We start from the raw sequence: 23,257 nt of genomic DNA on the forward strand, positions 1-23,257 counted from the left end.
CGTTCATTTCGACATTATAAAGAACACATTTTATAAACAATGACAACCCTGCGATGTTGCACTGAGTCTTGCTGTTGAAACCACATTAGTGTACGACTTTCGCTTGTCGCAGATGCACCTCCCCGACTTCACTCGACTTTCGTCTATAATCAGTTGCTTTCACCTTACCACAAACGATTGTGTTGCGCTCTGATTCATTCCAATGGGCGCTTGAAACCGTTCTTAAAGGTACATTTCCTGAGGAAAATGTGCCTGCTTGAAAGTATTTTTACTTTATATTGTTAGAAGTTTGAGAAGTTTCAGTTTTGCACATGCCTACATAACAAAAATAATGTTTTGAATGTAATCTATATCCATTGACTAAATGTACAGAGAAACTGCATGATCCTTGAAATATAAAAGTATATTAAAGAAAGACTGGAACATATCTAGCTATTATTCATTGTTTTATTCAGACATTATAGTTTAGTTAGAGTCATGTATCATCAACATGCATTACAGTACATTTGACATGGCCACTCCTCTTCAAACATCTGTCATGTTCAGTTCCTGTGTTCTCAGTAGAGGCGCTGTGTCATCACTGCAGTGAAACGTTACTGGAAATTATGAAAAATACATCATTGTTAATATTAGATTTTAAACATAATTCAGTTTGGGTGTGATGACAGCATAGCTGTATTGCTGCTATAAGTAAAAGTACTCACTTTTGTGAGGATACATGTCTAAGTGTGAGAGTTTCTGTGCTTCCGTTTGCTTTTTTTGGGACCTTGTGAGGTCAATTTGATGTCTGTTTGTGGTTCTAGCAGCCCTGTCTGTCCCCTGTGATAAAAAGCACAGAGAGCAGAGTTGGCATGGCATAGGAGACTTCTCCATCATGCCCATGTTACACACAGGGTTGGGGAGTTAGTTACATGTAACTGATTACAAAAAAAAAGGAACTAATACATTATCAGCAAAAATATTGTAATCAGATTACTTTTAAATTCAGAAAGGATGTTTGTGAAAAAATCTTTTACATTGAAATCAGCATAAAAAAAGAACAAGTTTAAGTTTGTTCCGCCTGAGTGAGCGTTTGATAGATCACGGGAAAAGAGCAGGAATAGGCTTTTGTAGGCTACAGTTCAAGCTACATTATGTATTCCATTGTGGTGCGAATGCTGTTGGCATCCAAAGATTAGCCTATACATCCAACTTGAATAAATGCTTGGAAGTAAGGACGACAGCAGTGGTGTACTCTGCAGGCGACAAGGATATCACTTGATATTTACACACAAGTGTACAAAACATGAAGAACACTTACTCTTTCCATGACAGACTGACCAAGTGAAAGCTAGGATCCCTTACTGATGTCACTTGTTAAATCCACTTCAGTGTAGATGAAGGGTGAGGAAACAGGGTAAGAAGGTTGTGTGTATGTGTACCATTCAGAGGATGAATGGGTAAGACAAACTATTTAAGTGCCTTTGAATGGGGTATGGTAGTAGGTGCCAGGTGCACCGGTTTCTGTCAACAACTGCAACACTGCTAGATTTTTCACACTGAACAGTTTCCTGTGTATCAAGAATGGTCCACAACCCAAAGGACATCCAGCCAACTTGACACAACTGTGGAGTCAACATGGGCCAGCATCCTTGTGGAACGCTTTCAACACCTTGTTGAGTCCATGTCCTGACAAACTGAGGCTGGGGGTGCAACTCAATATTAGGAAGGTTTTCTTAATGTTTGGTATACTCATATAGCGGAATGATGTGAATCATGCTGCTCTCTCATTTATTTGCGCCTAATGGATCGTGGTTGTTGTAGATGGCTGTTCACAAATGTCTAGGTGTATTTTAATCAAATAATGGTTTAAGCTGCCTATCAATCATTGTTTTTGCGACCAGTGGACAGTCAGTGAAAAATACGCTCTTGCAACAGCTGCATAGTGCAGATCCCAGCCTTTGGAATAAAAGTTTGAGGGAGTTCCTCCCTTCTAAACTCCTCTGTGGTATTGCGCTCCACACATGCCAAAAACTAGTTTAATTTAAGAAGACCACGAGTGGGGCTTTTCTTGCTCAATCTAATTTGTGCTGATTCACAAATAAGTCCATAGGCCTAAAGGACAAACAGTTGAAGTCAGAAGTATACAGTTACGTTGGGGTCATTAAAACTCGATTTTCAACCACTCCACAAGTTTCTTGTTAACAAACTATACTTTTGGCAAGTTGGTTAGGACATCTACTTTGAGCATGACTCAATTAATTTTTCCAACAATTGTTTACAGACAGATTATTTCACTGTATCACAATTCCAGTGGGTCAGAAGTTTACATACACCAAGTTGACTGTGCCTTTAAACAGCTTGGAAAATTCCAGATCTTGGGAACCTTCAATGCTGAAGAAATGTTTTGGTAACCTTCCCCAGATCTGTGCCTTGGAGCTCTATGGACAATTTCTTCGACCTCGTGGCTTGGTTTTTGCTCTGACACGCACTGTCAAGTGTGGGACCTTATATAGACAGGTGTGTGCATTTCCAAATAATGTCCAATCAATTGAATTTACCACAGGTGGACTTCAATCAAGTTGTAGAAACAGCTCAAGGATGATCAATGGAAACAGGATGCACCTGAGCTCAATTTCAAGTCTCATAGCCAAGGGTCTGAATACTTTCATACTTTCTTTTTTTGCAAAACAATTTAAACACCTGTTTTCGTTTTGTCATAATGAGGTAGTGTGTAAATTGATGAGTAAAAAAAATATTTTCATCCATTTTAGAATAAGGCTGTAACGTAACAAAATATGGAAAAAGTCAAGCGGTCTGAATACTTTCCAAATGCACTGTATATTATATATTTATTTATTTGGAGAAAGCAGAGAAAAACCCAACCCAAAACATCTTCCCGTGGCCATGTAAACAGCTGCAAATTTTCAAGATATCAGTGTCACCAACAAAAATGTAAACAATAGGCCTTTAGCAAATGTGGCATATGGCATTAATTTTTTCACACGCAAATAGCACTTTCGATAGTGCTCAAAGCATACCATTCAATGAGAGCAGCATTTCTTTTTCAAATTAAAACAATGAGTCCAATCAGTCCTCCATGACAAAAAAATACATGAACAATAGAGTAGGCTAAGAAGTCCTTAATTTTTGGGTTATGCTCAGGTAAAACAATTTGATTCATCTATATTTCAAAGTCCTATTCTTGAAGATCAGGGGCTATTTAATTAATAGGAATGAGTGGAAATCTGACAGACTTTGGTTTTTCATGAAAATATATAACCTAATCGTATTATTATTTGTATTGAAATTGAAATCTATGGGTTAGAAGCCTACATAACCCATAAAGTAAAATGTAACATAATTGTTGTGTTCTTCTATTGCCTCTTAAAGGGAAAGTAATCAGATTACTTTACTGAGTTTGGGTAATCCATAAATAACGTTGCCGACTACAATTTTGGTCAGGTAACTAGTAAAGGATTACATTGAGAAAGTAACCTAGCCAACCCTGGTTACACAGACCTCATTTACAAAAAAACAATGGAAGATGTGTGTGTGTGTGTGTGTGTGTGGGGGCTACTGCTTCCTCACTCACATCTCCGGATGCACTGAGTCTCATCCTCAGCTCGGCATTCTCCCTCTGCAGGACTTTATTCTAAAAGAAAAAGGGCAGAAAAGTAGTTAGAAAGATTAAATTGTGAATTACACCATACAATGCAAAACACAAGAACCCATAAACAGTTGACACAACCACAAAACTGTTATTAGCTTTAAACCAACTACAGTGCATTCAGAAAGTATTCAGACCCCTTAACGTTTTCCACATTTCGTTAAGTTACAGCCTTATTCTAAAATAGATTCAATTTTTTTTTTTTACTCATCAATGTACACACAATACCCCATAATGACAAAGCAAAAACAGGTTTAGAAATTTTGCAAATGTATAAAAAAAATAATAAAATAAACTTATTCCCATAAGTATTCAGACCCTTTGCTATGAGTCTCGAAATTGAGCTCAGGTGCATCCTGTTTCCATTGATCATCCTTGAGATGTTTCTACAACTTTACTGGAGTCCACCTGTAGTCAATTCAATTGATTGGACATGATTTGGAAAGACACACACCTGTCTAAATAAGGTCCCACAGTTGACAGCGCATGTCAGAGCAAAAACCAAGCCAAGAGGTCGAAGGAATTGTCCGTAGAGCTCCGAGACAGGATTGTGTTGAGGCACAGATCTGGGGAAGGGTACCAAAACAATTCTGCAGCATTGAAGGTCCCCAAGAACACAGTGGCATCCATCATTGTTAAATGGAAGAAATTTGGAACCACTAAGACTCTTCCTAGAGCTGGCCACCTGGCCAAACTGAGCAATTGGGGGAGAAGGGCCTTGGGCAGGGATGTGAACAAGAATCCAAAGGCCACGCTGACAGAGCTCTAGAGTTCCTCTGTGGAGATGGGAGAACCTTCCAGAAGGACAACCATCTCTGCAACACTCCACCAATCAGGCCTTTACGGTAGAGTGGACAGATGGAAGCCACTCCTCAGTAAAAGGCACATGACAGCCCACTTGGAGTTTGCCAAAAGGCACCTAAAGAACTCTGACCATGAGAAACAAGATTCTCTGGTCTGATGAAACCAAGATTGAACTCTTTGGCCTGAATGCCAAGTGTCACGTCTGGAGGAAACCTGGCACCATCCCAACCAGTTTTTGCTTTGTCATTATTGGGTAGTGTGTGTAAATTGATGAAGGAAAAAACGATGTCATCCATTTTGGAATAAGGTTGTAGCAAACTGTGAAATAAGTAAAGGGGTCTGAATACTTTCCAAACGGATTGTAAATCACTTTAATCCAACCTTGTGCCTCAGTGCCTCCACAATCAGATCACGTCCGCCTCCTCTGAGGCTTTCCTCTCTCTTTGTGGCCCGAAATGCATCTCCGATAATGGACACCAGCAGATGAGACTGAGGAGAGGAGCAAGAAAATAGAAAAGGTAGAGATTGGCAACTTAAAACCCTTAGATGTGTTTTTAGTGATGTACCCTAAAATCAAGATTGAATGATTGCACTGTACTCACAAATTTCTTGCTCTGGAACAGATAACAGTGGTACATGTCTGCAGCTGGGTGTTTGGCCACAAAGCCAAAGACTTTGGGTGTGGTCGGGATGACTGCACAGAAGGACACGGAGGAGAGGGGGCATGTGTACAGCATGAACTGGAAAAGACAAGAGGGAAGTGAGAATGCATGATAATAGGAGGAGAAAGAACGATTATTGGAAGAGGAAGGAGAGGAGTGTGCAGGTGTTGTGTAATGCAGCAGTATAGAAACCCATAAACATGTAAGGGGCCCATTTATTTCTGTTAACCTTTTTAGACTTAATCATACTGAAGCAGTCCCCCCCCCCACATCTTCCGTTGGAGTTGGACCTTAGGCTCTCACCTTGGTTTTGTGCTCCAAAATGTCAATCCCGCTCATGGACAAAAACAAAGACACCTTGTTCTTCTTCTGCAGCTTTTCTGTTGACTCTTTGTCAGGCATCTAATGGAGGGCAAAGGACAGGGACTTGAGCAACCACTGATTTTGAGTATTTCAATCAATATGATCTTTAAAACAAAAAAACTTATTGAAACCATGTTAGTTACAAATGCTGATATGATTGAAATGTGTTTTATGTGCCTTGAAAATGTTGCATCTACCTACAAAACCAATCACACGTTGTAAAGTCATACTTCAAGGGCACACCTCGGCTACGTTCAGTAGTCAAACATTGTTGAAACTTGTAAACTCAGCAAAAAATGAAACGTCCTCTCACTGTCAACTGCATTTATTTTCAGCAAACTTTACATGTGTAAATATTTGTATGAACATAAGATTCAACAACAGACAAACTGAACAAGTTCCACAGACATGTGACTAACAGAAATTGAATAATGTGTCCCTCAACAAAGGGGGGGTCAAAATCAAAAAGGAACAGTCGGTATCTGGTGTGGCCACCAGCTGCATTAAATACTGCAGTGCATCTCCTCCTCATGGACTGCACCAGATTTGCCAGTTCTTGCTCTGAGATGTTACCCCACTCTTCCACCAAGGCACCTGCAAGACATTTCTGGGGGGAATGGCCCTAGCCCTCACCCTCCGATCCAACAGGTCCCAGGCATGCTCAATGGGGTTGAGATCCGGGCTCTTCGCGGACCATGGCAGAACACTGACATTCCTGTCTTGCAGGAAATCACTCACAGAACGAGCAGTATGACTGGTGGCATTGTCATGCTGGAGGGTCATGTCAGGATGAGCCCGTCTTCCCTATAACGCACAGCGTTGAGATTGCCTGCAATGACAACAAGCTCAGTCCGATGATGCTGTGACACACCGCCCCAGACCATGACGGACCCTCCACCTCCAAATCGATCCCGCTCCAGAGTACAGGCCTCGGTGTAGCGCTCATTACTTCGACAATAAACGCGACTCCGACCATCACCCCTGGTGAGAGAAAACCACGACTCGTCAGTGAAGAGCACTTTTCGCGAGTCCCGTCTGGTCCAGCGACAGTTGGTTTGTGCCCATAGGCGACGTTGTTGCCGGTAATGTCTAGTGAGGACCTGCCTTACAACAGGCCTACAAGCCCTCAGTCCAGCCTCTCTCAGCCTATTGCGGACAGTCTGAGCACTGATGGAGGGATTGTGCGTTCCTGGTGTAACTCGGGCAGTTGTTGTTGCCATACTGTACCTGTCCCACAGGTGTTATGTTCGGATGTACCGATTCTGTGCAGGTGTTGTTACACGTAGTCTGCCACTGCGAGGACGATCAGCTGTCTGTCCTGTCTCCCTGTAGCGCTGTCTTAGGCATCTCACAGTATGGACATTGCAATTGTATTGTCCTGGCCACATCTACGGTCCTAATGCCTCCTTGCAGCATGCCTAAGGCACATTCACGCAGATGAGCAGGGACCCTGGGCATCTTTCTTTTGGTGTTTTTCAGAGTCAGTAGAAAGGCATCTTTAGTGTCCTAATTTTTCATAACTGTGACCTTAATTGCCTACCGTCTGTAAGCAGTTAGTGTCTTTTAACGACTATTCCACAGGTGCATGTTCATTATTTGTTCATGGTTCATTGAACAAGCATGGGAAACAGTGTTTAAACCCTTTACAATTAAGATCTGTGAAGTTATTTGGATTTTTACAAATGATCTTTGACAGGGTCCTGAAAAAGGGAAGTTTATATAGAAGTGCTACAAATAGAGCCAATGTGATTCCTCATTCTACATGTCAGAAAGGAATGATTGTTCTATGTAGCATATTTCTATCTGAACATTCCAAAACGTTGAGTCCTGCTGAACGCACCCATTGTCAACTGTCTAACATTAGGCAGAGAAAAATGGTTGGGACAGCTGTTATGTATGTTTACCTTCAGGCTCTGAACGGCCTCATTCAGGATCTGCATGCCCTCAGAACGGACCACCTCAACACGCCCCAGAAACTTATGAAGACCAAGAGAGACCGTCACAGAGGGCAATAACATTCACATAATCAAATTGTCCCCCTAAGCCATAACAATATGGTCCCTAATATGTATTATATTAGGAAATATATTGATGAATATAACACTATTCATGCTGTCTTGATGTTGGGTGTGCACTTACTTTAACTGCGAAAGAGATCTCATTATCATCGTCAGAGATATCACTCATCTTTACACTCCAAAAATGAATCCAGCTATGACAGGGATGTGCTCCTGGAAAAACAAATGATTCAAGTATAGTATTTCAGGATATTACACCACTAAATCAACTGGTTCTCATGATGCCTGGGTGTAAATTACATGTAATGCCCCTTAACTCAATTTCAAAACTGTGGTAAATTTGTGGTCTTACCTTTCTTCAGTAACTATCCACACGGTTGTTGTTACACGACTTCAGGTGGTGAGCTTGCTTTGGGTGTAAAGTCTAGTGGGGTTAATGACTAACCAAAATGAAATTCTTCCTTATTGCTCTTCATCTGATATTCTTCAGTTCAGAGTCAGATGCCATCTGATAGCAATATCTGTATCAACCGCAAACTATTGCAGTCACTGACATCTCACATCATTGGGAAAATTACACTAGGAAAGTCATTTTTGAGATTATTTATTGTTACAGTGGTGCCACTTTTTCAATGCCTCGTTTTACGCGAGTACATACAGACATCGTATTATCCTGACAAGCACAAGAAGCAAATGATCTCAAGCAACAATGTAGGAAAACTCCTATTGAGTTTGGGGAGAGCGGTGTGTCACAAAAAGACAAAACAAGACAGAGTCCAGATGTCTCATAACCCGAGCCCTTCTGAATTTACAGAGGACAGTTGTGTGATTTGTGGCGATATTCATTTAGACAATTAAAATGTAGTTAAGAACTTCAAAGCAACTGTATTACTAAAAGCATCTTACACAGACACGGCTGTGCCCAACTCAAGATGTTGATTGATTGTTCACATCACTTTGAAAACATTTTGCAATAACAAGCCTCAAACAAAATTTCACAGAATTCAGACTTGATATTATTTGGATCTTACAGTTACGATAATTGCATGCAGCAGACCTAACATTACTATTGCCCCAAAGCTGTTAACAGCCCCTTTCCCACTAACTAGCAACAACTTTGGCTTTTCCCTTAATTAACCTTTCAGTATGTATTCTGTTCATACAGTAGAAAAGGGGTCGTGATAACAACTGTCTGTTTTAGGCTGAACCTTATCTCTGGGAGAGGAGAGTGACAGACTGGTCACTAGACCCAGAGCACAATGAGCTAGATGTATTGGTGATAGGATGGAGCAGTCCATTTTCAGATGTGGTGAGAGTGAAGGGAGTGTAAGGATGGGGTCTAGGAATCGTGGACAGACATGTTGTCCACTTGGTTCTGGAGCTGGTCTCCACTTCCCTGCTTCTTCTTCCCTCCATCCTGCTGTTTCTTCTGCTTCTTGGACATCTCCACATCAATAGGGGCAGGCTTTACAAACTTCAGCATCTCTGTCATACCTAAGAAAACGCATAGAATAGGAATGAAAGTGTACACAAACTGCTTTCATAGCAATACTAGTCATCAAATGAAAATCTAGATATTTTTAAGTACTCTGCGATCATGAATGGTTGTTTCTTCTCACTACCTTCCATGCATATGGCACACGTATTGCACGCCCCTTCACAAAACCTGTAAAAAAAAAAAGTACAAAAAAATACTGCAGCTCACCTGGAGGCATGAAGTTCCGGAGTACCTCTGGAATAATGATACCTTCTTCTGTCTGGTACGTCTCCAGGATAGCACACATCACACGTGTGGTGGCACACATGGTTGCGTTGAGCATATGCACATAGTCGGCCTAAAGAACACAGGAAGAGTCATGTGAACTGGTTCAAATACTCCACTCAAATGTAACTTTTGATTATGGAAGCAAATCCAGAACTATCAATTTTATAATGGGAGGATTTTCTATGCGAAAGACTGGGTACTCTCACCTTGTCCATCATCTTTTTGGTCTGTCCGTAGCGGATACGCAGCCGACGAGCCTGGTAGTCTAAACAGTTGGAGCAGGAGACCAGCTCTCTGAAGGCTGCGGACCCTGGGAACCAGGCCTCCAAGTCCAGCTTCTTACTGGCTGCATGGTTCAGAGCACCTGGGTGGGAGCAGACAGACACCGAGGCTCAGACAGGCCAGCTAGAAAACATGGCTAGTAAGACACTCCAAAACTGCTCCCATGGGAAATGTCTTGTGTCAAATGTAAATCACACAGGATAAATGTGAAGGTTATTATTAAACATCAAGTTAACTTGTATGAGTTATGGTTATTGTCATGAGTGGGTAAAGAAATTGTATTATTGAGCAAACATTACTTACAGCGTGTTCGGAAAGAATTCAGACCCCTTGAATTTTCCCACTGTTAGTTTAGCCTTATTCTAAAATAGACTACTCTACACACAATAACCCATAATGACAAAGCAAAGAAACTTAAATAGCAAATATACATAACTATTCAGCCCCTTTACTTAGTACTTTGTTGAGGTACCTTTGGCAGCGATTACAGCCTTGAGTCTTCTTGGATATGACGCTACAGGCTTGGCACACCTGTATTTGGAGAGTTTCTCTCATTCTTTTCTGCAGATCCTCTCAAGCTCTGTCAGGTTGGATGGGGAGCGTCACTGCACAGCTATTTTCAGGTCTCGTCAGAGATGTTCGATCAGGTTTAAGTCCAGGCTCTGGCTGGGCCACTCAAGGACATTCAGAGACTTGCCCCGAAGCTACTACTGCGTTGTCTTGGCTGTGTGCTTAGGATTGTCCTGTTGGAAGGTGATCATTTGCCCCGGTCTGAGGTCCTGAGCGTTCTGGAGCAGGTTTTGAGTCAAGGATCTGTGAACTTTATGCAGTTTATCTTTCCCTCGATCCTGACTAGACTCCTAATCCCTGCTGCTGAAAAACATCCCCACAGCATGATGCTGCTACCACCATGCTTCACCGTAGGGATGGTGCCAGGTTTCCTCCAGACGTGACACTTGGCATTCAGGCCAAAGAGTTCAATCTTGGTTTCATCAGACCAGAGAAACTTGTTTCTCATGGTGTGATAGTACTTTAGGTGCCTTTTGGCAAAATTCAAGCGGTCTGTATGTGCTTTTTACTGAGGAGTGGCTTCCGTCTGGCCACTCTACCATAAAGGTCTGATTGGTGGAGTGCTGCAGAGATGGTTGTCCTTCTGGAAGGTTCTCCCATCTCCAGAGGAACTCTGGAACTCAGGAGATCTATCAGAATGACCATCGGGTTCTTGGTCACCTCCCTGACCACGAAACTATGTCCTACATTTATATTTTTTTTACATCCTGTTTCAGGAAGGTGATGTCACTGAGTACTGCCCCCATATACAGTGGCTTGCAAATGTATTCACCCCCTTGGCATTTTTCTTATTTTGTTGCCTAACTATTCACCCCCCAAAGGCAATGCTTTGTAGAGCCACCTTTTGCAGCAATTACAGCTGCAAGTCTCTTGGGGTATGTCTCTATAAGCTTGGCACATCTAGCCACTGGGATTTTTGCCCATTCTTCAAGGCAAAACTGGTCCAGCTCCTTCAAGTTGGATAGGTTCCACTGGTGTACAGCAATCTTTAAGTCATACCACAGATTCTCAATTGGATTGAGGTCTGGGCTTTGACTAGGCCAAGATATTTAAATGTTGCCCCTTTAACCACTCAAGTGTTGCTTTAGCAATATGCTTAGGGTCATTGTCCTGCTGGAAGGTGAACCTCCATCCCAGTCTCAAATCTCTGGAAGACAAACAGGTTTCCCCTCAAGAGTTTCCCTGCATTTAGCGCCATCCATCATTCCTTCAATTCTGACCAGTTTCCCCCAGTCCCTGCCGATGAAAAACATCCCCACAGCATGATGCTGCCACCACCACCATGCTTCACTGTGGGGAAGGTATTCTCAGGGTGATGAGGTGTTGGGTTTGCACCAGATATAGTGTTTTCCTTGATGGCCAAAAAGCTAAATTTTAGTCCCAACTGACCAGAGTACCTTCTTCCATATGTTTGGGGAGTTTCCCACATGCCTTTTGGCCAACACCAAACGTTGTTTGCTTATTTTTGCAAAATGTTTCCTTATTTTTTTCTTTAAGCAATGTTTTTTTTCTGGCCACTCTTCCGTAATGCCCAGCTCTGTGGAGTGTACGGCTTAAAGTGGTCCTATGGACAGATACTCCAATCTCTGCTGTGGAGCTTTGCAGCTCCTTCAGGGTCATCTTTGGTCTCTTTGTTGCCTCTCTGATTAATGCCCCTCCTTGCCTGGTCTGTGAGTTTTGGTGGGCGGCCCTCTCTTGGCAGGTTTGTTGTGGTGCCATATTCTTTCCATTTTTTAATAATGAATTCAATGGTGCTCCATGGGATGTTCAAAGTTGTGATTTTTTTTTATAAGCTAACCCTGATCTGTACTTCTCCACAACTTTGTCCCTGACCTGTTTGGAGAGGTCTTTGGTCTTCATGTTGCCGCTTGCTTGGTGGTGTTGCAGACTCTGGGGCCTTTCAGAACAGAGGGAGATGTGTGTGTGATATATATATATAAAAAAAACACACTGTGGTATTCCAGGAGGTCTACCCTGGGGGATGGTAATAGAGGAGAGGTACGTGAGGCGATGTTGGCTCCCTCTGCTGGGAATACGGGAGCTGGGCATCCCGACACGGACAGCTAAGTGGAGGTAATTAGAGAAGTGCCAACCAGCCGTGGAGGCTAAATAAAAGGAGCACGACGGACACCAGTTAAGAGCGAGAAGGAAGACCGAGCAAAACCTAAGTTATTTCTTTGATACATTTATTTTCTGTCTTAAGCAAAGTTATTTTTCTGACTAAAGCCTCCCTGTCTCTGTCAATCTCTGCACGCTCAACCCAACACCCCACGGTTTACCACAATACACAGAGAGATCATGTGACAAATAGATTACACACAGGTGGACTTCAACAAATTATGTGACTTCTGAAGGTAATTGGTTGCACCAGATCTTATTTAGGAGCTTCCTAGCAAAGGGGGTGAATACATATGCACGCACCATTTTTCAGTAAAAAAAATTCTAACAATTCTCTTTTCGTTTCACTTCAATAATTTGGACTATTTTGTGTATGTCCATTACATGAAATGCAAATAAAAATCTACTGAAATTACAGGTTGTAATGTAACAAAATATGAAAAACACCAAGGGGGATGAATACTTTTGCAAGGCACTGTATAGGACCTTCCACACCCACCTGGGATATGGATGCCTAATGAAGACCTAAGGGTCGAAACGTTGTTAATAAATATCACCTGGGAGCATGAGCAGCACTGTTTTCCATCTGTCAGGGTGAATATCGTTCATGGTCACCTATCTGACCAAGGCCCTTCTCCCCCGATTGCTCAGTTTGGCTAGGTGGCCAGCTCTAGGAAGAGTCTTGGGAGGTTCCAAACTTATTCCATTTAAGAATGATGGATGCCACTGTTCTTGGGGACCTTAAACGCTGCAGACATTTTGATACCCTTCCCCAGATCTGCACCTTGACACAATCCTGTCTCGGAGCTCTACGGACAATTCCTTCGACCTCATGGCTTGGTTTTTGCTCTGACATGCACTGCCAACTGAGGGACCTCATATAGACAGGTGTGTGTGTGCGTGCCTTTCCAAATCATGTCCACTCAACTGAATTTACCACAGGTGGACTCCAATCAACTTGAAGATACATCTCCAGGATGATCAATGGAAACAGGATGCACCTGAGCTCAATTTCAAGTCTCATAGCAAAGGGTCTGAATAAGGTATGTTTTTATAAATGAACATTTTCTAAAAACCTGTCTTCGCTTTGTCATTATGGGGTATTGTATGTAGATTGATGTGGGGGAAAAAAATATTGAATCAATTTTATAACAATGTGGAAAAAGTCAAGGGGTCTGAATTCTTTCCGAAGGCACTGTATATTTCAGTGGAGACGGTAAGGTTTCAAATGACTGGCTTTGTAGCAGCTACATAATCATTGTTGTAGTGTCTCACAGAAGCCCTGGGAATGGTCAAAATGTCACATTTCCAAACTTTAATAAATTATTTCTCAATAATCATTTTGGATACAGACTTCAAAAGATCTGCTAGGCATCCTTACCCCAAAGGACATCTATGGATTTAATTTCAGAAAGATTCAAAACATATCTTTTGGCCAATCTCGTATGGAATTGGCCAGTGATCATTACATCGCCGTTCCACAGAGGAACAGGTGTGTTGGGTAGAACTATCTGCAGCACCTACCTGAGACTATGTTGACGATGCGGTAGGGGATCCCTAGTGTCTGGTAGAACTCCTCAGCAGTTCCAATCATCTCATCCATCATCTCCCAGGACTTGTTGTCATGAGGAGAGGCAAATACAAACTGCTCAATCTGAATGGAGAGAGTATTGATTAGTATTTGGCAATCATTAGCTGAGGCCCTATTAAAAAAAACTATGTTCTCCTCTGAAAAATGTGCATCGCTTGTCATGATGTGTAAATGATCAATAACATGACTTCATCCTTCAATTAGGCCTATAAAATGCAATGTACTCCAAAGCTGTGGCCTTTTCTGCATTGACCATGACACACCCATGTCTACTTCGAGAAAATGTCCACTGACCTTCTCAAACTGGTGCACCCTGAAGATGCCTCGGGTGTCACGGCCATGGGAGCCCACTTCTTGTCTGAAGCAGGTGGAGAGGCCAGCGTAGCGAATGGGCAGCTCCTCTGGCTTCAGCCATTCGTCTCTCAAGAAGGCTGCAATAGGCTGCTCCGAGGTAGCAATCAGATACTTCTCGTCAATGGCCGTGTCCTCAGACTTCTCACTGCTCTTCCCAATCACCTGAGAGACAAGCAGGGAGGGCACAGAGTGAATTATTATAATTTTTTAAAATATCAGCATATTTTACATTTGTCATTTAACAGACACTCTTATCCAGAGCGACTTAGTTAGCTACCGTAATTTCCAGACTAAGCCGCAACTTTTTCCCCACGCTTTGAACTTCGCGGCTTAAACAATGACGCGGCTAATATAGATTTTTCCCGCTTACAATTTTTTTTGAAAGGAGATGACTTCAGAGGTTTCAGTGCACAGGAGGAAGATAGTGACCAATGACTTTCTTGGTAGGCTACTGTTTACTGCAAATTTTTGTTTTGTTACAAGCCGTGTTTCGTTAAAGCCTATTTATTTTTTGTTACAAGCCGTGTTTCATTAAAGCCTGTGTAAAGTTCATTTGTTTCAATGTACCGGTAGGCACTTGCGGCTTATAGACGTGCGGCATATTTATGTTCAAAACAATATATATTTTTTTAAATTCAGTGGGTGCGGCTTATATTCAGGTGCGCTCAACAGTCCGGAAATTACGGTATCTTAAGATTACTGTGCTAAGTGGGCCAGCCACACATCACAGTAAATAAAATCTCCTAAATAAAAGGGGGTGGGGTGAGGCTGTGGGATATAAGTATATTTAAGATACTCTTTGAAGAGGTAGGGTTTCATATGTTTTCAGAAGATGGTCAGAGACTGTCTTAGCTTCAGGGGGAATCTGGTTCCACCATTAAGGTGCCAGGACAGAGAAAAGCTTTGACTGGGCTGAGCGGGAGCTGCCCTCCCGTAGGGGTGAGAGCTGGAGTCCCCGGGTTGGAGTGTAGGGTTTGAGCATAGCCTGAAGGTAGGGAGGGGCAGTTCCTCTTGCAGCTCTGTAGGCAAGTACCATGGTCTTGTAGTGGATGTGAGCTTCGACTGGAAGCCAGTGGAGGAGTGGGGTAACATGGGAAAACTCAGAAGGGTTGAACCCGGTGGGCTGCAGCGTTCTGGATAAGTTGCAGGGGTTTGATGGTACAAGCGGGGAGCCCAGCCAACAGTGAGTTGTAGTAGTCCAGATGTGAGGCAGGGTCGTACTCTACGGATGTTTTAGAGCATGAACCTGCAGGAGCGAGTCACTGCTTTGACGTTTGCAGAGAATGACAGGGTGTTGTCCAGGGTCACGCCAAGGTTCTTTGCATTCTGGGGGGGGGACCCGTGGAGTTGTCAACCGTGATGGAAAGGTCTTTGGTAAGAGAGCACTGTCAGGTAGAATGCAATCCAAGAGTGTGCAGAGCCTGAGACACCCAGCCCTGAGAGGAGGATCTGATGGTTCATGGCATCGAAGGCAGCGGATAGATCTAGGACATGAGAACAGAGGAGAAAGTGAGTCAGCTTTGGCAGTGCGGAGAGCCTCCGTACCACAAAGAGCAGTCTTGCTTGAGTGACCCGTCTTTAAACCTGACTGGTTAGGGTCAAGAAGATCATTCTGAGAAAGATAGTGACAGAGCTGGTCAGAGACCGCACGCTCAAGTGTTTTGGAAAGAAAAGAAAAAAGGTTCTATAGTTGACGTCAGAGGAGTTGAGTGTTGGTTTATTGAGGGGAGCGACTCGGGCCATTTTGAAGAGAGGGGGGACACATTCAGTGGTCAGGGATGAATTGATGAGGGAAGTGAGGTGGTCTCAAGAGATCGTCTGGCGAAGAGAGGGGATGGGGTCGAGCGACCAGACCTCACTAGTCACAGGATTTCATATGGAGAGAGAGGGAAGAAAGAAGTCAAGGCATAGCGTAATTCTGTGTGAGTGGGACCAATGGACTCAATAGGCTGGGGTGAATGAGGAGCGGATGTCAACCTTCTTTTCAAAGTGGTTGACAAAGTCGTCCGCAGAGAGGGAGGGGGTGGAGGATTATGGAGGGAGGAGAAAGTAGAAAAGAGTTTCCTAGGGTTAGAGGCAGAAGCTTGAAATTTAGAGTGATAGAAAGTGGCTTTAGCAACACAGAGAAGAAGAGAAGGTAGAGAACGAAAGGATAATCGGTCCTCCGGGAAGTTAAATATTCCTCCTTTTTGGGAAAGGGCGAGGTCAAAAGAGGCAAAATACAGTTGGAAAGAAGTGAATCTAAGGCAGACTTTGGGAGGTTGAAGTTGCCAAGTACGACGAGCGGTGAGCCATCGTCAGGAAATTAGCTCATTGAGGAACTCTCCAAGGGCACCTGGTGGGCAATAGTTGGCAACAATGTTTTGCTTGAGTGGACAAGTATGGAACTCAAATGAGGAGATGAGGTGAGAGAGAAAAGCGAAAGTCTCCACTTAAGAGAAATTAGTAGCCCTGCATCACACACTGCTGCGCCACCCACTGCTGCGATGACTAGATGCTCTCTAACAAAATGAACATCAAATCTACATCTTTGTGTAAACATTAAAGCTAAGAGCCATGAAGAAAAATTGCACATCAGCCCTATCCTGCAATAGAAATGGAAGGAAGATTAATTTGAAATACATCATACCTTGTAAAGTTCATCATCAAACTGGCTGAGCTGGGCCACCTCCTGCATGACTTCTTTCCTCATGAAGAAGGGGGTGTAGAGCATTTGGTAGTTCTTGCTGTGGAGCATCCGCAGAGCATAGTTGATCAATGCCTGCTCCAGGAAAACTAGTGGCCCCTAAAAACAGAAAAAGGGAAGAGTCAGTAAGGATAATGATCATAGTTGAATGGAATTACACCTGGTTTGAATCGGCCTGTGAGTATTGGCTACATGTGACAGTGTGTGACTAAGAACTTGCCTTGAGGAAGTAGCCACGGCTCCCTGCCACTATAGCTCCTTTCTCTCCGTCGTAGCCATCGATCATGACTACCAGGTCCACGTGGGAATACTTCTTCTGCACAGTACAGTCTCCCCAAGTGCGCTCCACTTTGTTATCAGCATCCTGCCAGGGAGATAGCAGAGGGAAATTAGAGAGTTGAAAAGTAAACAAAAAGAGGCAAAACAAAATGCATGAGACAGAGACAGCGGACAAGACACCGGATTTAGTGTTTTCCTCCAGAAGCAATGTTTACTTCCATCCACCTCCTTATTGCTGGTGATGGGAATTACAATTCCTTGACACTCACCTCATCATTACTTATGGGCACAGATGGATGCAAGAGGTTTCCGATCTCTCGCAGGTATTGAAAGCGCTCCTCCTCCAGCTTTACCCTCTCACTGTCAGATTTCTGCACTGCCTCATCCACAAGCAGACGGACCTTCTTGATCTGGGTGACCGTGAGGGGCTAGAGGGAGGAAAGAGAAATGAAAAATACTCATGGTATGGGACCCACAAGTCCAATAGAATCTTCCATAAAGACGTCAATCAGCATATAGATGAAGTGCTAGCTAGCGAGTTGACCTACCGCTAGTGTGTCTGCTGTTAGGGCCTCCAAGTTCTGGGCGTCGTCTGGGAGAGAATCATCCTCCCCAATTGGCTCTTTCTTCTGTATACAGAAAAGCCCCAGAACAGGGTGAACGGTTAGAAAGAAACACTATCTGCACATAGAATAGAACATGCTTTCAGAATGGGGGGGGGGGACGACGACAGGTAGCCATGTAACATTAGGTTATGTAAAGACCGAGGGGTGGCTGGATTGTTCACCAGCATCACAGGATGTCCTCTATACCTTCATTTTCTCTCCAACGGTTTTGCTGCATAAATTCTTTGCCTTGTTGAGGTTGTCGGCAGTAAAACGACCTGGTGAGCATTGAAAAGACAAGGGTCAACATTACATGCATCAATAATGGTGTGTGCCATGGCAGGTAGCTAACATTATGACGTTAGGGACACTGACAGGAGACATTAAGGCCAGACACTATAGGCAAAAATTGGGATTTTGCTTCCATTTAAACATTGTCAGATTTTGTAAGTATAACTTATATACTGTAATAAAATGTACACATAAAATTGCCAATAATGTATATAAACACTTTATTTGTATCCCAACTCCGTCAACCACACGTACCATGAATGTCGTTCTTGATAGCATGTTTCATGTAGAACTTCAAACGCTATTTTTCAAACTCTCCATATATATATATATATATATATAATTCAAAAGCTTGTTTTCCAGGATATATCATTAGCTAGTCCATACATGACTATATCCTTTCTAGGCGTAGTACTTTGTGCTGAAAGATGAGTCAAATCCTGACATCGGATTGGTTAGTGGCGTTAAGGCCCTTTACGACAACCTGATTGGTTAAAATGCCTCATCACTTCCTTGTTTGAAAATATCTCCCGCGAAGAATCCACGTAAAGAGAGAAAAAAAATGTAATCTTGAAGAATATACCTACAGTATGTGAATAAAAATAGGCGATATGTTAGCCAATGCGAGAAAAGCTGTGAATGAAAAAAGAAAATTGCCTGATCGTCCGATCGAGGCAGTGGCAATACATGTAGAGGAAAAGGAGGTAGCCGGCGACAGCGCATCCAGGCGCAAATTAGTTGAGGTAAAGATGACAACTAGCAGCGATCAACCAGACAGCAGCGGCTTTAATTCCACGTCACAAATAAACCAATTTGTACCTGATTTGATCTGCCCTAAGTGTCTAAACACTGGACTGGAAATCACCATAGACCCCACCAACCAGGGATTCTGTAATTCTGTCCAGGCTGCAGGAGTGCTCCAGGGGAGATGTGGCATTTGATAAAAATGTGAGGATGGTTCATCTAGCCCACGAATTTGGACTTAAAAAAGGGAGAGTAGCCCATTGTCAGGTGACTTGCTGTGTATAAATAATATTTATTTCCTTGCGCCAGCAAAATGTATTCAAAGTGAATAAAAGTGAGTGACAGGAAAACCTAACTATACAGTGAGACTGTCACATAGGCCTACAGTGTCATAGGGCTGTAGCCTAATGTGATTAGTGAGAAATTAGCTTTATATAAAGTAAATATGCTAATATTTACATAGGGTAACATGCGGATATTTAGTCCTGCAGTTATGACTAATGTTGACATACATAATAAGTACTCCCCCCCACTTTAGTTGCAGATTCAGAGAGGGCTACAGTAAATGGAAAGTGCTGCAAAGATAATTAGAAGAGCATATGCAGATATAGACCCAGACATAGCAGAGTTGCTGAAGGAGGATACCATCATAGACATTCATGTATCCACAAGAGAGGATTCCCTTCCAACTACAGGATGTGTGCATTTGTGCTGGTACCAGCGAGCCATAGAAAATGAAGATCCACCCTGTCAAAAACCTTGAAGGGCATACATTTTTTAAGAGGTTGCACAGAAAATGCTATCTGTATATCATAGGATGTCAAATGATAACCTCAAAAGAATGTAGCACGAAGGAACCCAGAATGCAAATGAATGTCTGAACTCTGTAATATGGTCACGATGCCCCAAAACTGTCTTTGTGTGCAAAAGCCGCATTGACAGAGCAGCCAGTATGGCAGTAGCCACGTTCAATGAAGGAGCCACTGCTATATCAAATGTGATGAACAAATTGTGGGTTGACAGCACCTTGGTGACACTGGAAGCAATCAGAGATGAGTTGTGAGAGCTGATGCTGCTTCAATGGAGTGTGCCAAGCTTAGGCGCAAGTCCCATGACACAGTCAAGAAAGTAAAGTGGCACCAGCAACAACTCAAAGAGGGCCTTACATACAGGGCAGGCATTGGTGAATAACACATTTCAACAGCCACACAAATTTGGCAAAGTGATATGAGAATTTGCACAAAACTGCATATTAGCCTATTTTTAATAGGATATTTTCTCAAAATGACACCTTCAGTCTTCAAAAGACAGAGTCACATTATTCCACACAGGTTCTTAAGTCTTATAGTCAGACTTTTACAGAGGTGTTTAAAATAAAATATTACACACACACACCTTGTGTCGTTTTGATTTTAGGTGTAATTTTGTGTAAACATCTGCAAAATATGCATCCATCAGCGTTTAAAAAATAATAATTCCATGAAATTACAATATTTTTTATAAACTGATCTGTAAAAGTCTGACAATTCTCGTAATATGCAAATGAGCGCATATTTAAAGGAGGATTTGCCTAATTTGCATACTTACATTTTAAAATAAAACTTTGAATACATAAATACAAGATATTATTGTATACTTTCAACTGGTAAAGTTTCAGCCTGATGAGAGTATAGAAAAAAAAATCCCTATTAGCCTGTGGTGCCTGGCCTTAAAGCGACCACCATACCATAACAATGTAGTTGAGTAGTCTACATGTTAAAACTCAGTCAAATCTGCAGCAACGTAATTTTCCATCTTGTCCCAATAACATCTGTGGGAGATTTAGATGCCTATCGGTTTTACACATACTGGGTGGGGATTGCGTCAGATTGTACAGTCAGTGTGAATAGGAGGACGTATCGTTTGAGTTTCTCGGTAGTTCAACTACTAACCCATACATTGTTAGTTATCTAGCCATGTTAAACATGAATCAACTACATGTCAGATATGCCTAGTTAAAGACATGGGAAAGGAGATTGTTGGTTGTATCCCAGGTGGCTAGCTACGTAGCCATTTACTAACTCCCGGTGGCTAACTAGTTAGCTACCTAGCTAGCACAGGCTACCAACTAGTTAGGCAATAGCTGAGAATTTGAATAGTGAACAAGCTAGATCTAAAAACATGAACTGGCGTATCATGCTTGAATTTGTCCATTTCTGTTTGGGTGACTACAAGGTCGGCTTTTGAGTACCGCTTATTAATACACGAAGCTAGCAAACAATTTGGGCACCAACAGGCATCCGATTAAATCAATGCAAATAGCTAGCTAGAAGGCGGAACTTACATTTTCTCCATTCTGTGTCTGCGTGTACCAGTTTATCCACAAGTGACACGTCTTTGAACCTTTTCCTTTGCGTCTCTCTGATTACTTCAGGATCACCGCCTTTATCGGCTCTAAATTGGTCCAAATCGAGCACCATACTGATACTAAGCGTCCTCAACTGCAATGATTTAACCGGACTAGTAGTATTCTGCAAGAAGCCCAAATGATGACGTCACATCGTATGGCATTGAAAACACCTTCAAAATAAAAGCCCGCATTACGAGACATTGCAATGTGGATAACTCATTCAAAACCTATATAATTTTTATCAATGGGCAATTGTATTGTACCAACAAGAAAAGGCAATCAATTATTGATGAAAACAAATAAAAGAATAATGAAAAAATACTATTACATGACAGAGACATTAGCTGAATCTTTTTTATATGACACAAATGACCAAAATGAGTGGCTTCTCTGACACTGACAAATTGAGATCAGTCTGGTCTTGAATTCAAGTAAACATTAGCCCAGGCCAATGAAGAGACACACAGATAGTACAAGCTGAATAATATCCAGTGCATTCGGAAAGTATTCAGACCCCTTGACTTTTTAAAGTTATTGTCACAACGTCCACAGAAGGTGGCGCCTCTCCCCGGTCGAGCGGCACTCGGCGGTCGTTGTCGCCGGCCTACTAGCTGCCACCGATCCATGTTTCAGTGTCTGTTGGTTATGTCTGTTTTAGTCTGCACCTGTTCCTTGTTTGTCATTAGTGGGGGGGTATTTAGTTTGTCTGTTTTCGTTTGGGATTGTTTCGTTTATTGTAGTGGGCAGGATTTATGTATGTATTGGATTACGCAACGTATTTGGATAGGAATTGGGGTTGCCGGGCTGCGCCCCATCTATTTGGAGTTTGGAGCTATTCTCCTTTCTTTTGTTGACTGTGCACCCTGCCTTGACGCTGTATTTGCTCTGGGCTGTATTAAACGTTTGTTCAACGGACCTCAGTCTTCTGCGCCTGACTTACCCATTTCCTGCTATCTTGGAGAACGTGACAGAATCCCGCACCAACCAGATGGAGTCAGCAGGAGCCGAAGCACCATCCATGGCTGAACAAGTATCCCAACATGCCAGCCTCCTCCACCGCCGGGCCACGGCCATGGAACAGGTGCTGGCCCGTTTGGAGAGCTGGGAGAGAGTCGCTCCCTCACCACCACCAGTGCCGATTCACCACCCTGCGCCCCTACCGGCACCCACTGAACCCAGCACGAGTGGGATCCAGATCATGGCTCCCTGGGAGTTCGATGGGGTGGCCGCCGGGTGCAAGGAGTTTTTGCTGCAGTTGGATCTGTACCTGGCGACTGTCCGGCCCCCTCCCTCCGATGAAGAGAGGGTGAGCGTCCTCGTCTCATGCCTCACGGGTAGAACCCTAGAATGGGCCAACGCAGTCTGGGAGGGCCCAGACTCGGCTAGGGGCGACTACCCAGAGTTCACCCGCCGCTCCCGGGCGGTATTCGATCATCTCCCGGAGGGCAAGGCGGCAGGTGAGCGATTATTCCACCTGAGGCAGGAGACGAGGAGCGCTCAGGACTTTGGCTTGGATTTCCGGACTCTCGCCGCAGGATCGGGGTGGAATGAGCGGGCCCTGATTGACCACTACAGATGTAGTCTTCGTGAGGACGTCCGCCGGGAGCTGGCTTGCAGGGACAATACTACCACCCTGGACCAGCTCATCGATTTGTCCATCAGGCTGGACAACCTGCTGGCTGCCCGGGGGCGTTCCAGTCGGGGCCTGTTTGTTCCACCTCCCAGCCCTCCTGCTCCAATGCCCATGGAGATAGGAGGGGCTGCTGCTAGGAGGACCGGGGGGGGCCTCTCCTGCACCCACTGTGGTCGTAGAGGACACACTGCAGACCGGTGCTGGAGAGGTCCACCCGGGAGTTCAGATAGCAGGCAGAGCACCACATCGACCCCCCAGGTGAGTCAGCACCAGCCACGCCCAGAGCCCCCTGTCGACCACATGTACACCTCTGTTTGTTTTCCTGAGTTTTCCCCTCACTTCCAGTATAAGGCACTAGTCGATTCAGGCGCAGCTGAGAGTTTTATGGACCGTGGGGTTGCTAATAAGTTAGGGATTCTCCTGGTTCAGCTGGACCAACCCTTCCCCGTGCACG

The 23,257-nt window shown here is 43.4% G+C and overlaps 2 protein-coding genes across 3 annotated transcripts; both read right to left on the reverse strand.

Moving 5' to 3' along the window:
* Positions 1–429: 429 nt before the first annotated feature.
* LOC106567355 (PTB domain-containing engulfment adapter protein 1) lies at positions 430–7,937 on the reverse strand. 2 transcript variants are annotated; one of them, XM_014136500.2, is made up of 9 exons: positions 7,849–7,937; positions 7,618–7,709; positions 7,383–7,454; positions 5,419–5,517; positions 5,056–5,193; positions 4,835–4,942; positions 3,575–3,634; positions 705–819; positions 430–596 (listed from the first exon to the last, which is right to left on the reverse strand). In XM_014136500.2, the coding sequence occupies exons 2-9, from the start codon at positions 7,663–7,665 to the stop codon at positions 526–528; spliced, it is 711 nt and encodes a 236-aa protein (XP_013991975.2). In that variant the 5' UTR covers positions 7,666–7,709; positions 7,849–7,937; the 3' UTR covers positions 430–525. The 2 variants fall into 2 exon arrangements, with proteins under 2 accessions (XP_013991975.2, XP_013991976.1); XM_014136501.2 differs by lacking the exon at positions 705–819.
* A 156-nt stretch (positions 7,938–8,093) lies between these two features.
* Positions 8,094–21,342, reverse strand: LOC106567354 (serine--tRNA ligase, cytoplasmic). Its single transcript, XM_014136498.2, has 11 exons — positions 21,105–21,342; positions 17,954–18,024; positions 17,690–17,770; positions 17,411–17,569; positions 17,083–17,226; positions 16,806–16,961; positions 14,117–14,338; positions 13,756–13,885; positions 9,468–9,625; positions 9,202–9,331; positions 8,094–8,990 (listed from the first exon to the last, which is right to left on the reverse strand). The coding sequence occupies exons 1-11, from the start codon at positions 21,238–21,240 to the stop codon at positions 8,836–8,838; spliced, it is 1,542 nt and encodes a 513-aa protein (XP_013991973.1). The 5' UTR covers positions 21,241–21,342; the 3' UTR covers positions 8,094–8,835.
* Between the last annotated feature and the right edge of the window lie 1,915 nt (positions 21,343–23,257).

The sequence above is a fragment of the Salmo salar genome, chromosome ssa13 (genome assembly GCF_905237065.1).
Source record: "Salmo salar chromosome ssa13, Ssal_v3.1, whole genome shotgun sequence".
Classification (NCBI taxonomy): domain Eukaryota; kingdom Metazoa; phylum Chordata; class Actinopteri; order Salmoniformes; family Salmonidae; genus Salmo; species Salmo salar.